The sequence below is a fragment of the Herpailurus yagouaroundi genome, unplaced genomic scaffold (assembly GCF_014898765.1).
Source record: "Herpailurus yagouaroundi ecotype Mexico unplaced genomic scaffold, PumYag 190, whole genome shotgun sequence".
NCBI lineage: Eukaryota > Metazoa > Chordata > Mammalia > Carnivora > Felidae > Herpailurus > Herpailurus yagouaroundi.
In genome coordinates, this window is record NW_024412421.1 from 7,239,749 (window position 1) to 7,257,064 (window position 17,316).

The following is a 17,316-nucleotide window of genomic DNA, read 5'->3' on the forward strand; positions in this document are numbered from 1 at the left end:
CTAGGCATGACATCTCCAGCCACATTATATGACAGATATAGCTCCCCGACAGCCAGCTCCACCAGAAGGCGGTTATTTGTCGAGAATGATAGCCCCTCTGATGGAGGGACACCTGGGCGCATTGCCCCGCAGCCCCTAGTCAATGCTGTCCCTGTGCAGAATGTATCGGGGGAGGCTGTTTCTGTCACTCCAGTTCCTGGGCAGACTTTGGTCACCATGGCAACAGCCACTGTCACAGCCAACAATGGACAAACAGTGACCATTCCTGTACAAGGTGAGGAAGGCAGAGTTGGATGTTGAGTTCTTTGTCGGTGGCCTTTATTGGAAAGTTACCTGAGACTTGGCTGGAATGACCATATGAGATAAGAGTGGAGAGGGGAAGGAGGTTGGGAGGGGAGAAATTGGAAACCCGTGCTTGGAGAACCTTTCATCATCATCATTTTCTTCCTAACAAATTATAGGTATTGCGAATGAAAATGGAGGGATAACATTCTTCCCAGTCCAGGTCAATGTTGGAGGGCAGGCCCAAGCTGTGACTGGCTCCATCCAGCCCCTTAGTGCTCAGGCCCTGACTGGAAGTTTGAGCTCTCCACAGGTGACAGGAACAACTTTGCAAGTCCCTGGTCAGGTGGCCATTCAGCAGATCTCCCCAGGTGGACACCAGCAGAAACAAGGCCCACCTTTAACTGGCAACAGTATTAGGCCCAGGAAGACCAGCTCTTTATCGCTTTTCTTTAGAAAGGTAATTTTTCATGTACCCTTCCCAGGGCAGAGCTTGGTAAATAGAAGTGTTAGGTAAACAAAGTTTGAAATGTTTTTGTTTATCTACCAGGTGTACCACTTGGCAGGTGTCCGCCTTCGGGATCTTTGTGCTAAACTGGATATTTCAGATGAACTGAGGAAAAAAATCTGGACCTGTTTTGAGTTTTCCATAATTCAGTGTCCTGAGCTTATGATGGACAGACATCTGGACCAGTTGTTAATGTGTGCTATTTATGTGATGGCAAAGGTGAGTACCATTTGGAGCATAAGAGGGAAAAGTAAAGAAGCTACTTCCTTACTCTCAGAACACTTTTAACAGTTTTATTGGGATAGAATTCACCTACCATATATTCGCTCATTTAAAATGTACAGCTCAGGGGCGCCTGGGTGGCACAGTCGGTTAAGCGTCCGACTTCAGCCAGGTCACAATCTCGCGGTCCGTGAGTTCGAGCCCCGCGTCAGGCTCTGGGCTGATGGCTCAGAGCCTGGAGCCTGTTTCGGATTCTGTGTCTCCCTCTCTCTCTGACCCTCCCCCGTTCATGCTCTGTCTCTCTCTGTCCCAAAAATAAATAAACGTTGAAAAAAAAAATTTTTTTTATATGTACAGCTCAGTGGTTTTTAGTATATTTACAGAAATGCGCAACCATCCCTACAAAATATTCTATTGTATGAATATATGATATTTTGTTTATCCATCAATGGCCACCTGGGTGTTTGCACTTTTTGGCTATTTGAATAATGCTGCTGTGAACATTTGTGTACAAGTTTTTGCATGGACACGTTTTTCATTTCTCTTTGGTATATACTTAAGAGTGGATTGCTGGGTACGTACTGTGTTTAACCATTTGAGGAACTGCCAGACTGTTTTTCCAGAGTCACTGCACCATTTTATATTTCCACCTGCAGTATGCGAACGTCCTGATTTCTCTACATTTTTGTCAACACTTTTTGTTATCAGACTTTGTTTTTTAAAATAACTTATTGAGGTGAAATTCACATAATGTAAATTAGCCATTTTTAAATGAACAGTTCAGTAGCATTTAGTACTTTCCCAGTATTGTACACTCAACCTTTATCTTGTTCCAAAACATTTCTATCCCTGCAGAATAAAACTGCTTTTTATATTAAGTAGGTTCTCTCTATTCCCCATCCCCCTAGCTCCTGGCACCCACCATTCTACTTTCTGTCTGTGACTATTGTACAATATTTGTCTTTTTGTGACTTCATCTATGTCATCGCATGAGTTGTAACTTCCTTCCTTTTTAAGGCTGCACAATATCCCATCATATGGACATACCACATTTTGTATATCCACTCATCCATTGATGGCCCCTTGGGTAGCTTCCACTTTTTAGCTGTCACTCCTGTGGACATGAGGGTATGAATATCTCTTCGAGTTGTTGGTTTCATTCTTTTGTGTATATGCCCAAGAGGGGAATTGCTGGGTCATATGGTAATTTTGTGTTTAATTTTTTGAGAAACTTGCCATATTTTACACAACAGCTGTATAATTTTACATTCCCACCAGCAGTGCAGGAGAATTCTAGTTTGTTTACATCCTTATCAACTTATTTTCTATTTTTTATTATAGTCATCCCAGTGAGTATTGATTGATATATTATAGTGGTTTTGATATGCATTTCCCTAATGACTGATGATGTTGAGTGTCTTTTATTGTGCTTTATTGATCGTTATTTGAGTTTTTAATTCTGGCCATCCCAGTCAGTCATTCGCTTACTGGTCATTTGTGTATCTTCTTTGGTGAAATACCAGTTTAAATCCTTTGCCTGTCTTTGAATTGGGTTGTTTGCTTTTTTGTGGTTGAGCTGTAGGAGTTCTTTATATATTCTGAATGCAAATGTCTTGTTAGATATTTGCAAATATTTTCACTCATCTGTGTGTTTTTTTTCTTTTTTCACTTACTTGATAGTGTTATTTATTTATTTATTTATTTTAATGTTTTATTTATTTTTGAGACAGGGAGAGACAGAGCATGAACAGGGGAGGGTCAGAGAGAGGGAGACACAGAATCTGAAACAGGCTCCAGGCTCTGAGCGGTCAGCGGTCGCGGGGCTCGAACCCACGGACCGCGAGATCATGACCTGAGCCGAAGTTGACCGCTCAACTGACTGAGCCACCCAGGCGCCCCTTGATAGTGTTATTTAAAGCATAATAGTTTTTAATTTTGATGAAGTCAGTTTATCTATTTTTTCTTTGTTGCTTATACTTTTGGTGTCCTACGAATACATTGCCAAATCCAAAGTCATGAATATTTATCTCTGTTTTCTTCTAAGAGTTTTATAGTTTTATCTCTTACATTTAAGTCTTTGATCCATTTCTAGTAATTTTTATATGTGGTATGAGGTAGGAGTCCAACTTTATTCTTTTGCATGGGGCTATCCAGTTGTTGTTCCAGTACTACTGTTGAAGAGAACATTCTTTCTCCACTGATAGTCTCAGCACCCTTGTCAAAAAAAAGTCAGATGACTATAGACACATGGGTTTATTTCTGGACTCTTAATTCTATCCTTGATTACTATCTAGTGTAGATCTCTCCCCCCGCCCCTCCCCCCTCGATTACTATTACTGTTAATTTGACCTAAGTTTTAAAATCAGGAAATGAGAGTCCTTCCTCTTATTTCTTCTTTTTCAGGTTTAGTTTGGCTAGTCTAAATCCCTTGACATTCTTTATGAATTTTAGAATCAGCTTGTCAATTCTGACTTCTGGTCTCAAAGAAGTCAGCTAGCATTCTGATAGGATTGTGTTGAATCTGTAAATCAGTTTGGGGAGTACTGCCATCTTAACAAATTTTCACCGTCCATCTGTGAATATAGGTTATTTTGCCCTTTATTTAGATCATCTTTAATTTCTTTCAACAGTGTTTTACAGTTTTCATAGTAGAACTTTTACACTTTTTTTGTTGACTTTATTCCTGTATGTTCTTTTTGATGCTATTACAAGTGCAGATGTTTAAATTTGATGTGCTCATTGCAAGTATAGAGAAATACAGTTGATTTTTGTGTCCTGCAACCTTGCTGAACTCATTTATGAGTTCTAATTTGGTAGATTCCTTAGGATTTTCTATGTATAAGGTCATGTAATCTGCTTACAGAAAGAATTTTACTTGTCATTCATACTGCATGCCTTTTCTTTTCCTTTCCTAATTGTTCTGGCTAGAACCTCCAGTATAATGTTGAATCGAAGTGTTGAGAGCAGAAATTCTTTTGTTTCTCATCTTAGGAGGAAAGCATCTAGATTACACCATTAAATATGATAGTAGCTGTGATTTTGTTCATGACTGAAAAAACTTTATCAGGTTGAGGAAGTTCTGATATTTTCTTTTTAAGTGTTTTTATTGTGAAGCATGTTGGAAATTGTCAGATACTTTTTCTGAATCTATTGAGAAGATTGTGTTTTTTTATTCTACTGGTATTTAGATATCAATATTAGATATAAATATTATAGATATAATTTGGATATATTAAATATTTACTAATACTTAACATGTGTATTATATTTATTTTCGTACATTACCAACCTTGCATTTCAGAGGTAAATACCACTTGGTCATGGTGTATAATTCTTTTTTTATGTTACTAGGTTCACTTTGCTGGTATTTTTGTTTAGGAGTTCTGTCCTATTTATTTAACAAAATATTTTTTAACATTTTTGAGAAACAGAGCGTATGTGGGGGAAGGGCAGAGAGCCAGAGAGAGGAAGGCAAGAATCTGAAGCAGGCTCCAGGCTCCATGCTATCAGCACAGAGCCTGACGCAGGGCTCAAACTCACGAACCGTGAGGTCATGACCTGAGCTGAAGTTGAACACTTAACCAACTGAGCCACCAGGAGCCCCAACATTTTTTTTTTTTTAAGTTTGTTTTGAGAGAGACAGAAACAGCAGGAGTGGGAAAGGGACAGAGAGAGAGGGAGACAGAGAATCTCAAGCAGGCTCTGCACTGTTAGCACAGAGCCCAGTGCAGGGCTCAAACTCATGAAATTGTGAGATCATGACCTGAGCCGAAACCAAGAGTCGGACAGGAAACTTAACTGACTGAGCCACCCAAGTGCCCCTGTCCTATTCATGAGAGATACAATGTTTTTTTGTCATGGTTTTGTTATCAGGGAAATATTAGAGTCATATAATGCATAGGGAAGTTTTCCTTTTCTGTTTTTTTGGAAGAGTCTGTGAAGAATTGATATTAATTCTTCTTGAAATGTTGTATAGACTTCAGCAGTGAAGCCATGGGAGTGGGCCCATATTTTGCTCTGTGGGTGGTTTATTGATGAATAATTCTTGTTATAAGTCTATTCACATCATCTGTTTCTTCTAGAATCAGTTTTTGCAGTATGTGTCTTCTTAGGAATCTGCCTATTTCATTCATGCTGTGTAATTTGTTGGCACACAGTTGTTCATAATATTCCCTTATAGTCCTTTTTATTCTTTGTCACTAGTAACTTGAATCTTCTTTCTGTTTATCTTGGTTTGTCTAGCTAAAAGTGTGTCAATTTTGTTGACTGTGTCAAACAACCAGCTTTTGGTGTCATTTATTGATATATATTCAGATCTTTATTTCCTCCTTTCTGTTTGCTTTAGGCTTAGTTTTTATCTTTTTTCAGCGTCTTAAGATGGTTAGGTTATTGATTTAGTATCTTTATTAATGTAAGCATTAATTAAGCTGTAAGCTTCCCACTAAGCCTCCCTTTAGCTGCATCTCATTAGTTTTGGTATGTTATATCTTCATTTCACTCAGTGTTTTCTAATTTCTCTTTTGGCTTAAGACATTGGTTATCTAGGTGTGTTAATTTATTTCAATCCTTTAAAATTTATCAAGGTTTGAGTTTTTTGTTTGTTTTTTGAGAGCATGAGCAGGGAGGGGCAGAGGGAGAGGGTGACAGAGAAATGTCAAGCAGGCTTCAAGGAGCCTGATTTGGGGCTCGATCTCACAACTGTGAGATCATGACCTGAGCCAAAATCAAGACTTGGAAGCTTAACTGACTGAGCCACCTAGGTGCTCCTACCAAGGTTTGTTTTCTAGCCTAGGATATGATCTGTCCTGATGAATAGTCAGTGTGCCCTTGAGAATGTATATTGTTTGTCCTTGGGTAGAGTGTTCTGTAGATGTCTGTTAGGTCTAGTTGTTATATAGTGTTGTTAAAGTCACATCTGTGTTGATCTTCTATGAGTTGTTCTGTCCACTATTGTAAGTGGGGTATTGAACTCTCCAAATATTATTGACTTATCTGTTTCTCCCTTTACTTCTGTTTTTATTTCATATATTTTGATGCTGTCATTAGGTGCATTAATGTTTACAATTGTTATAGCTTCCTGATGGATTGACCCTTTTATCATTTATGAAATGTTGCTCTATATCTCTAGGAACTTTTACTTTTTGTTCTAAAGTCTGTAGTGTAATATTTGCATAGCCACCCAGCCTTTTGGAAGTTCCTGTTTATATATAATATAGCTCTTCCCATCCTTCTTTCAAATGTATTTGTATTTTTTTAAGTTCATTTATTTTTGAGAGAGAGCAGGGGAGGGGCAGAGAGTGAGGGAGAGAGAGAATCCCAAACAGGCTCTGTGCTATCAGCACAGATCCCAATGCAGGGCCTGATCCCACAAACCATGAGATTATGACTGAGCCGAAATCAAGTCAGATGCTTAACCGACTGAGCCAGCCGGGCGCCTCAGGTATATTTGTACAAGGTATATTTCTTGTACAGAGTATAGTTGGATCTCTTTATTTTTTAAGTTTATGTATTTATTTTGAGAGAGAGAGACAGAATCCCAAGCATATGGAGCTCAAGTTCACAAACCATGAGATGATGACCTAAGCCAAAGTTGGACACTTAACGGACTGAGCCACCTAAGCGCCCCTAGATATCTTTTATAATCCAGTCTGACAGTGTCTGCTTTTTGATTGTGTTGTTTAATCCAGTCACACTTAGTGTTATTGTTATAACTGTCATTTTACTTTTTATATGTGTCTTTTTGATCCTCTGTTCCTCCTTTACTACTTTCATTGCATTAGATGAATATTTTGTGATATAGCATTTTTTTCAGTAGTGACTTTTTCCATTTTTAAAAATTATTTTCTTAGTGGTTACTTTTTAAAAAATTTTTTTAGTGTTTATTTATTTTTGAGAGACAGTGTGAGTGGGGGAGGAGCAGAGAGAGAGGGAGACACAGAATCTGAAGCAGGGCTTGAACTCACGAACCATGAGATCATGACCTTAGCTGAAGTCGGACGCTTACCGACTGAGCCACCCAGGAGCCCCTCTTAGTGGTTACTTCAGGGCTTACCATATACATATCTTTTCTCTCTCTCCCTCCCTCCTTCTCCCCCTAGTTTTATTGAGATAAGTGTTGTATACCATAGAGTGTACAATGTAATGATTTGATACATGTATATGTAATTGCATTTCAGTTACCATAAAGTTAATATCCATCACCTCACATTTAAGATCAACTGTTACCCATTTTCAAGTATATAAATACAGTATTGTTAACTATAGTCACCATGCTTCATCCAGAACTTACTCATCTTATAACTGGAAGCTTGTACTCTTTGACCAGCATCTCCCCAATTTCCCCACTCCTACATATGCATCTTAACTATATCAAAATCAGCTTTAGATTTATACTAACTTAACTCTGGTGAGATACAGAAGTGTTATTTTTTTTTTAATTTTTTTTGAATGTTTATTTTTGAGAGAGAGACAGAGAGACAGAGACAGAGCATGAGCAGGGAAGGGGCAGAGAGAGAGGGAGACACAGAATCCAAAGCAGACTCCAGGCTCCGAGCTGTCAGTACAAAGCCCGACGCGGGGCTCAAACCCACAAACTGTGAGATCATGACCGGAGCTGAAGTTGGACGCCCAACGGACTGAGCTACCCAGGCGCCCCACAGAGGTGTTATTTGTATATAGCTGTTTCCTTTTAATCTTTTGTGATATATTGTGATACATATTACATCCATAAATGTTACAAATCCAACAATTACATTGTCATTTTAGAATTCTATGACTTTTAAGGAACTGAGAGAAGAAAGGAGTATACTTAATTTATAGGTTTTGTTATATTCATCTTATCATTTCTGATTCTGTTTATTCGTTCCTGTGGTTTCAAGTTGTCATCTGGAGTCATTTCCTTAGCCCAGTACAGCTTTCCTCCTCCTCTTGTGCTGGTTTTGGCAGATGTATCACATCTTGGTATGCTTTAGGTCCAAAAATACATTAATTATGTATTGCTTTATACAGTGGCTTTTTAAATTAGTGGAGAAATATATATGGATTTTATCCTGTCTTTACAGTCACATAATTATCTTTACCTGTGATTTTTTTTAAATGTGTGTTTGAGTTACTGAAGTCACTTTTTATTTTTGTTTTTTGAGATTTTATTTTTGTATCTTCACCCAATGTGGAACTCAAACTCACAACCTTGAGATCAAGAGCTGTGTGCTATACCAATGAGCCACTAGGCTTCGCATGGGGTCACTTGCTTTTAGTTTAAAAAACCGTTAGTATTTCATGTAAGATAAGTCTGTTAGCAGACCTAACACTGTTGTTTTATCTGAGATTATTTTTCATTCATTTTTGAAAGATAACTTTGCTGGACATTGAATTCTTAGTTTTTTACTTTAAGCACATTCCACTGTCTCTCAGCTTCCATAGTTTCTGATGAGAAGTTGCCTGTTATTTTATTGGGGTTTCCTAGTAAGCAAGAAGTTGTTTTTTGTCTTGATGCCTTCGAGATTTTCTCCCTTTGGCTTTCAGCATTTTCACCATATGTCTGGGTATGGATCTCTTTGCATTTATCCTACACTTGGAATTCTTAGAACTTGTTGGATATATAGGTTACTATTTTTTAAATAAATTTGGGAAGGATTGAGCCTTTATTTCTTTTAACCTTTTTTCTGCTTCTCTCCTGTGTATGTTTGCTGAATGTAACAGCTCCCTGAAGCTCTGTTCATTTTTCCTCCTTCCTTTTTCTCTGTTCTTCAGATAGCACAGCCTATCTCAAGTTTGCTAATTCTTTTTTCTTTGCCAGTTTAAATCTGTTTTGTCCCTGTGGTGAATTCTTCATTTGTTAACTGTACTTTTTTAGTACATGTCTTTGTTCAGATACCACTTACTCCCTGTCTTGGTATTGAATTTTAATAGGTTTTCTTGAATAGTAGTTCTTCATTTTTTATATGCCCTTAGGACCATTTCCAGAGACTTGAAATGGCTGTTTGTTTATATGACTGTCACCACTTTCACTGGGGAGCAGATTCACAGAGCTCTTCAAAATATTTTGCTTGAAGTCAATTTCTCTCTCAGGATACTCTCATTATTTGCCAGGTCACAAAAGAAGACAAGTCCTTCCAGAACATTATGCGTTGTTATAGGACTCAGCCACAAGCCCGGAGCCAGGTAACTATATTTTCTCTCAGGGCTGAAAATAAAGCTTAAAGTGTTTGATAAGTATAAAAAATTAACCACAGTTGATTCTAAGCCCTTTTTTTCCAGAATAAAAACTAAGATTCTACTTTAAGAAAGTCTTTTCTTTAATCTTCTTTAATTATGGACAGACAACTTCCCATCTTGATTACTTTACGCCCTCTTTTCTCCAAACGATGAGGTGAAATATTTGATTTCTTCTTAGTTCGGATAATCACAGGATAGATGTCAGTTGAGGAAGTTGTTTAGCTTCTGTGTCACCTTGTAGGCTGGTTTAGCTCCGCTAAAGATAAAGCTCACTTTACCTTTAATGCTGCTCGTTTATTTCAAAGGATAGGTGTGCAGGATCTTTGTATTTGACCTAGAATAACTTGATTTCATGGTTGGGTGATAGCACTGCTCTTTATATTATCCTTTTATAGGCCTGTATTTGGAATTTGAGGCCAAACAGGCCCTAATGTAAGTCCTGGACCTGTTATTTAATAGCTCTTTGATCTTAGCTGCATTTATTAACCTCCCTGAGGAGGACAACTATACCAAATGGAGTTGTTGTGAGATTTAAAGAACAGGTCAAGGTCATCTAGGATATGCTCGATGAATCTGTCTCCTTCTTGTGGTCTCTCTAAAGGTGTATAGAAGTGTTTTGATAAAAGGGAAAAGGAAAAGAAGAAATTCTGGCAGCAGTGACAGCAGAAGCCATCAGAATTCTCCAACGGAACTAAACAAAGACAGAAGTAAGTGTTTAAGATCTTTATGAACACTTAACAAAGACAACATTAGGAGCTTCTCACTTTTTAGGCCTAGAGACTGAGGCTTACTAAATGGAATTATGACTAGAGAAACTGAAAATATTGGCAAAAAACTTAACAATAAACAGAATTCTGAATTTAGTGGCAAAGTTGTTTGTCCTTCATCCCATAGCCTGGAGGCACATTGTGTGTAACATTTTTCTCCAGGGAAATTAGACAAGGTTTCCAGCAGGAATTTGTTGGCCTGAGTTCCAGAAGCATCTGGCATGCTAACTGAAACCATGCTATGGAAATACCACCCTTAATTGTTGATTTGTATCACTGAATGAAGGGCACAGGTCCTAGAAAATTTGGTGTAACTTATTAACGAAAACTACCCCGGAAGCTTTTACTACATTCATGGCAGGGGGTCAAGTTACTACTTAATATTCTGTGCTTTCTCCCTGGGATGAAGAAGAGAGTGCCCATTGGCTGCCATTAAACAAGTACAGAGGGTAGCTATTCGCCTTTATCTTCCTGAATTTTCTTTTTAAAAACAAGCTGCATGAGCAGTGTCTGTTTATCATCCTGTGTTCTACCCGCTGCAGCCAGCAGAGACTCCAGTCCCGTCATGCGGTCCAGCAGCACCTTGCCCGTTCCACAGCCCAGCAGCGCTCCTCCTACACCTACTCGCCTCACAGGCGCCAACAGTGACATGGAGGAGGAGGAGAGGGGAGACCTCATTCATTTCTACAACAATATCTACATAAAGCAAATTAAAACATTTGCCATGAAGTACTCACAAGCAAACGTAGTAAGTGTGACGGATTATTTCATACTTTCTTCACCTGTGAGGGAGGAGGAATCACATAGGTTGAGCTGCTCTGTATGTAAACTGGTCTTACAAATCATTCATTTGTTAAATAAAGCTGAGGAAATCTCTAACAGAAATCATATGCCTAACCAACAGAATTTCTTTTATTGTGAAGCATTAAACAAGAATTAGATGGTATTTGGATTCCCTACAAAGTAATGTAATACAAGAGAGAAACTGCATGCATTCATATTGTCCAAAACCGATCAGCTCTGGTGCCCTTCCAAGTTACTTAGCTTTCTTGTTTTAAAAAAATGTTTGATGTTTATTTTTGAGAGGCAGAGTGCAAGAGGGGGAAGAGCAGAGAGAAACGGAGACACAGAATCCAAAGCAGGCTCCAGGCTCTGAGCTGTCAGCACAGAGCCTGACGTGGGGCTTGAACTCAGGGACCAAGGGAACATGACCTGAGCTGAAGTCCCATGCTCAACTGACAGAGCCACCCAGGTGCCCAACCTACTTAGCTTTCTCCCTGCCTTTTGTTTCCTCATATATAAAATGGCAATAGGAGTAATCCCTAGTTTATAGGGTTGCTCTGAGGATTAAATGCTATAATGTATTAAAAATGCTTAAAACAGTGACTGGCACAAAGCCAGCACTTACATGTTATTTGGGTGGTTTTCTTTAGGTGTAATTGTTGCTGCTAATAATTACTGTTTGCCATTCATAAAGCTACTGGCTTATTATATCTCTCTACTCTTTCAGTAAAAATAACCATTTTTAGGGGCACCTCAGTGGCTCAGTTGGTTAAGCGTCCAACTTCAGTTCAGGTCATGATCTCTCATTTCGTGAGTTTCAAGCCTGCGTTGGGCTCTGTGCTGAAAGCTCAGAGCCTGCTTCAGATTCTGTCTCCCCCTCCCCCTTCTAACCCTCCCTTGCTTGCTCTCTCTCAAAAAAAAAAAAAAAAAAATTAAAAAAATTGTTTTAAATAAAGTTTTAAATAAAAAATGTTTTAAGTTTTTCATAAAAAATACCTGATTAGAAATTTCATTACCTTTCTTAGGAATGCTGACTTTTTCTCCCCCAAACAGATGGATGCTCCTCCTCTCTCTCCATATCCATTTGTCAGGACAGGCTCTCCTCGCCGAATACAGCTATCTCAAAATCATCCTATCTACATTTCACCACATAAAAATGAAACGATGCTTTCTCCTCGAGAAAAGATTTTCTATTACTTCAGCAACAGTCCTTCAAAGGTGAGCCTAACATAAATCTTGGCCTTTACTAACCCCAGAATGCCTAGGATGCTAGAACTGGGGTTGATGGAAAACACTCAGCACTCCCATGAGTGATGGGAGCTACCAGGGAAAAGTCGGTCCCAGCAAAGCAGAAATCAGGGGTTTGGGGGACACGTTAAGGCTGGAAATAGAGTAAAGGATTTAGATTTATCTTCATTCCTTCCTTTTCCTGTTTGTGTATTTACAGTTCACTCTGCTGTAGATCTGGAGTTGGGGATTTTTACTCCATTTAAAATTCCAAATTTTTGTTAAGAAAACTTGAATTTCTAAACTGATTATTGAATATCTATTTCTGGGACAGGTAGCATCTCTGTCTAAGGGGAGCAGTGGACGTTTTGTACAGTGTGGTGTGCTAGTCCTGTTAGTGCCGATTTGTGCGGCCGCATCTGCCTCTGTCTGCGATGGGGAGAGAAACTTGCATCAGACCTTGATGGAAGAAAAGTTAGCAAGGTGCTGACGTGTGGAAGGAAGGGGTATCCAGGAAGCAGGAGAACAGGGAAAGAACACAGTGTCCTTGAGGCACCGGGAATCACGTGTACTGGGTTTAGGAGGACAGTTCATTCCTAAAGGCCCGGATGCAATACTCTTATTCATAAAGATTGCTTAGAAAGAAACACACACAAAAAAGGGCCTCGACTCTTCAAAAAAAACATGTCAGTATAATGAAGAGAGAGAGTAGATGGGGGAGGGTAGTGTTCTAGAGTGAAGAGGATTAAAGAGACGGGACACTCAATTTTAGTATATGTGCTGCCAAAGCGAGCACGAGACAGGACACTCAAATGCAGTACGTGATCTTTGGATTCTGCACAGAAAAGCACAGTAAAAAGGACATTTTGGGGACACGTGGGAAAACTTAATGGGGGAGTTGAATGTTAAATTTCTGTTAAATTCCTTTGGTATTGATGATAGTACTGGATTATGTAGGAGAATATGTTTATTTTTAGTTTTTTGTTTTTTTTTTTTTAATTTTTTTTTTCAACGTTTATTTATTTTTGCGACAGAGAGAGACAGAGCATGAATGGGGGAGGGGCAGAGAGAGAGGGAGACACAGAATCGGAAACAGGCTCCAGGCTCTGAGCCATCAGCCCAGAGCCCGACGCGGGGCTCGAACTCCCGGACCGCGAGATCGTGACCTGGCTGAAGTCGGACGCTTAACCGACTGCGCCACCCAGGCGCCCCATGTAGGAGAATATGTTTAAAGTAGGCACAGGTGAACTGCCTCGGTGTGAGCAACTTATTTTCAGATAGTTCAACTAAAAAAAAATTATACAGAGAGAACAAATGTGGTAAAGTGTTAATGATTGATGATAGGGTGTTCAATGTATTATTCTTCCAACTTTTCTTTTAAAATAAAAAGTTGGAGGGGGGCGTGTGGGTGGTTCTGGTCATGATCTCACAGTTCATGGGTTTGAGCCCCATGTTGGGTTCTGTACTGGCAGCATGGAGCCTGCTTGGGATTCTGTCTCCCTCTCTCTCTGCCTTTCCCCCACTCACATTCCCTCTCTCTCTCTTCCTCAAAAATAAATTAAACAAACATTAAAAAAATAAAAAGTTAGAAAATGAAAAAACTTTTACTACAGTATTAACATACCTTGGAATAATCTTATCCCTTGTAGAAAAATCAGTTAACTTTGAATAACAAAGACACACTAATGTTTAGTAGACCAAATATTTAAAAGGTAAAGTTTCCTCCAGCCATTGTATAAGTTTGATCTAATTCCAGTGATATTGCCAGTGGGATTGTGAACGCTGGAAACATAAATCAGCAAAGCCCTAAAAGCAGTTGAAGGGATACACAGCTCAGAGATACTGTGGGTTCAGTTCCAGACCACTACAGTAAAGCCAGTCAGATGAATTTTTTGGTTTCCCAGTGCATATACAAGTTATGTTTATACCACAGTCTATTAAGTGTGCAATAGCATTATATCTTAAAAAAAAAGTTCATACCTTAATTTAAAGATGCTAACCAAAGATTCATTTATCTGAGCAGTGAGTCATAATCACTGATCAAAGATCACCATAATAATGAAAAAGTTTGAAATATTTAGAGATTTACTAAAATTTGGTAGAGACACAAAGTGAGCAAATTCTGTTGGAAAATGGCACTGATACACTTGCTCAACTCAGGGTTGCCACAAAAGACACATTACCTGCAAAGCACAATAAAGAAAAGTATGCCTGTGTTAGATTTTCACCCTCTAACCAAATAAATTCCATTTAGATTAGAATTAACTGAAACAAAATGAGTAGAAGTCAGAATACCCAATTCAAAAGGCCAAAATAACAAACAAATAGCAATTAAATGTAAATAGTCTAGGGGCACCTGGGTGGCTTGGTTAAGCGGTCCACTTCAGCTCAGGTCATGATCTCTTGGTTTATGAGTTCAAGCCCCACGTCGGGCTCTGTGCTAACAGCTCAGAGCCTGGAGCCTGCTTTGAATTCTGTGTCTCCCTCTCTCTCTTTTCCTGTTCCCAGCTTGCGCTCTGTCTCTCTCTGCCTCTCTCAAAAACAAACATTAAACAAAATTTTTTTTTAATGTAAATGGTCTAAATACACCAATTAAAAGGCAAAAATTTTAAGACTGGACAAAACAAGACCCAGCTATTTACTGCTTATAAGTAACCCATTTTAAATATAAAGTCACAAACAGTTTAAAGTAAAAGGATGATAACTGAGATATCCAATTAACTGACGAATAAAAAAAATGCATGTCCATACCATGGAATATTACTCCAATAAAAAGGAAGTACCACACAGGCTACAACAGGGATAGACCTTGAAAACATTATGGTAAGTGAAAGCAGACACAGGATAAGTAAATACTATACGATACCATTTCTACGAAATGTCCAGAATGGGCAAATTTATAGAAGCACAGAGTGGATTAGTGATTGCCTAGCTTTGGGAGGGATGGAGGGCTTCTGTCACTGGGCACGCGTGGAAATGACTGCACAATGAACTGCACGATGAAATGTGATAATGACTGCACAACTCTAGGAGCACAGGGAAAGCCATAGATCTGTGTACCTCGAGGGGTTGAACTGTATGGTATGGAAACTATGTCCCAATGAAGTGGTTTTTTTTTTTTTTTTTTTTTTAATTTTTTTTTTTTCAACGTTTATTTATTTTTGGGACAGAGAGAGACAGAGCATGAACGGGGGAGGGGCAGAGAGAGAGGGAGACACAGAATCGGAAACAGGCTCCAGGCTCTGAGCCATCAGCCCAGAGCCTGACGCGGGGCTCGAACTCACAGACCGTGAGATCATGACCTGGCTGAAGTCGGACGCTTAACCGACTGCGCCACCCAGGCGCCCCGAAGTGGTTTTTAAAAAAAGTAATCTGTACTGACACTAACTAATGCAGCCACGCCAGCTTTCATGTCATTATCAGCAATAAAGTCATTTCCCAGCACAGGACATAAAATCCTTAAATAGAAAAAAAAGATTTTGTGATGATTGACAGAACAAGTAGACAGAAGTGAACAACCAGACTGGCTGACATTTCTAGAACACTCTAATAGCATCAAGTGCACATGTGGAACATTTACCAAGAGAGACCACATTCAGGACCATAAAACAAGTCTCAGTAAATTTTAAAGGATTCAAATAATGTATTTACTCTTACCACAACAGAATTAAATCAGAAATCAGTAACAGAGATACCTGGAAAAACCCCAAATATTTGCAACTAAATTGCATATTTCTATGAGTCACAGAAGAAATTTTAAAAATTACAAAGTATTTTGAAAATGAAAACTTGACTTACCAAAATTTGTGGGATGCAGCAGCAAAAGCAGTATTAAGAGAGGGAAATTTATAGGACTAAAATACTCATATTAGAAAAGAAGAAAGGTCTCAAATTAGTGACCTGTGATTTCACCCCACGCAACTAAAAGCAGGAATCAATGAAATAGATGACTTTGTATATTTTAAGACCACTAAAAACTAGGGTTTTTTTTGAGAAGATTAAAAAAATTGATCCGTCTGTGCTAATGAGGATAAAAGAAATGATGGATTACTAATATCAGAAATGAGAGCTATCAGTACAGTTCTTACAGATATTGAGAATATAATGAAGGTTATATTTATCGGCAATAACTTTTTGCCGATAAATGCATGATGCAGATGAAATAGACCAATTCTTTGAAAGACATAAACTTCCAGAGCACAGTCAACAAGTAGTCTCAATGGCCCTCTATCTATTAAACTGAATTTTGTAACATAAAAACTTCTTCTCAAAGGAAACTATAGACCCAGATGGCTTCAGTGGTAAATTCTACCAAATAAATATTTAAGGAAGAAATACAGTTGACCTTTGAACAACATGGGGGGTTAGGACATCCTATCCCTGTGGAGTGGAACATCTGTGTATAACTTTTGACTCGCCCAAAATGTACCTACTAATAGCCTACTGTTGATGGGAATCCTTACCAACAACATAAAAACAGCTGATTTACACAGATTTTGTATATATACTACATACTGTATTATAATAAACTAGAGAAAATATTAAAATCGTAAGGAAAAGAAAATGTACTTTATTGAAAAAAAGCCATGTGTATGTGGACCCATTTCAAACCCATGTTCAGAAGTCAGTTGTACTGCCAGTTCTATACAAACTCTTCTAAAAAGTGAAGATGATAAATCATCTCAGTAGTTGAAGAAAAAACATTTGACAAAATACAACATTCATTCATGATAAAACCTCTCAGGGAACTTAATTGGATAAAGAATACATACTAAAAAATCTATAGCTACCAATACACTTAGAAGGCATTCAGTCTTCCACTATTTTTTTTAAATTACTTTTTAACTATTTATTTATTTATTTTGAAAGCATGTGGAAGGGGCAGAGAGGGATAGAGAATCCCAAGCAGGCTCTGCACTTCAGCACGGAGCCTGATGTGGGGCTCAATCCAATGAACCTTGAGATGATGACCTGAGCCGAAACCAAGAGTCAGTTGCTTAACCAACTGAGCCACCCAGGCACCCCAGTTGTCCACTATTAAGATCAGGGACAAGGATATCTACTTTCACTATTCCTATTCAACATTATAACCATATGCAAGGTCATATATGATAAGGCAAGATAAATAAGGCATACAGACTGAAAAGAAAGAAATAAAGCTGTCTTCCATACACAACGTGATTTTCTTCATAGAAAAATCACAAAATCTAAAAAACGTTAGTGGAATTAGTAAGATTAACAAGGTTCTAGGGCTAATATACAAAAATCAAATTTACTTCTGTATACTAGCAACAAGTGAGAAGTAGAAAT

The 17,316-nt window shown here is 38.4% G+C and overlaps 1 protein-coding gene across 1 annotated transcript in view; it reads left to right on the forward strand.

The window, feature by feature from the left end:
• Positions 1–17,316, forward strand: part of RBL2 (RB transcriptional corepressor like 2) — a 56,533-nt gene that overhangs the window by 33,775 nt on the left and 5,442 nt on the right. Inside the window, exons 15-21 of the mRNA XM_040498023.1 lie at positions 5–274; positions 462–742; positions 833–1,009; positions 9,104–9,175; positions 9,831–9,936; positions 10,539–10,744; positions 11,833–11,997. Of these exons, the coding sequence (XP_040353957.1) occupies positions 5–274; positions 462–742; positions 833–1,009; positions 9,104–9,175; positions 9,831–9,936; positions 10,539–10,744; positions 11,833–11,997 (1,277 nt within the window). The remainder of the gene's footprint in view (positions 1–4; positions 275–461; positions 743–832; positions 1,010–9,103; positions 9,176–9,830; positions 9,937–10,538; positions 10,745–11,832; positions 11,998–17,316) is intronic.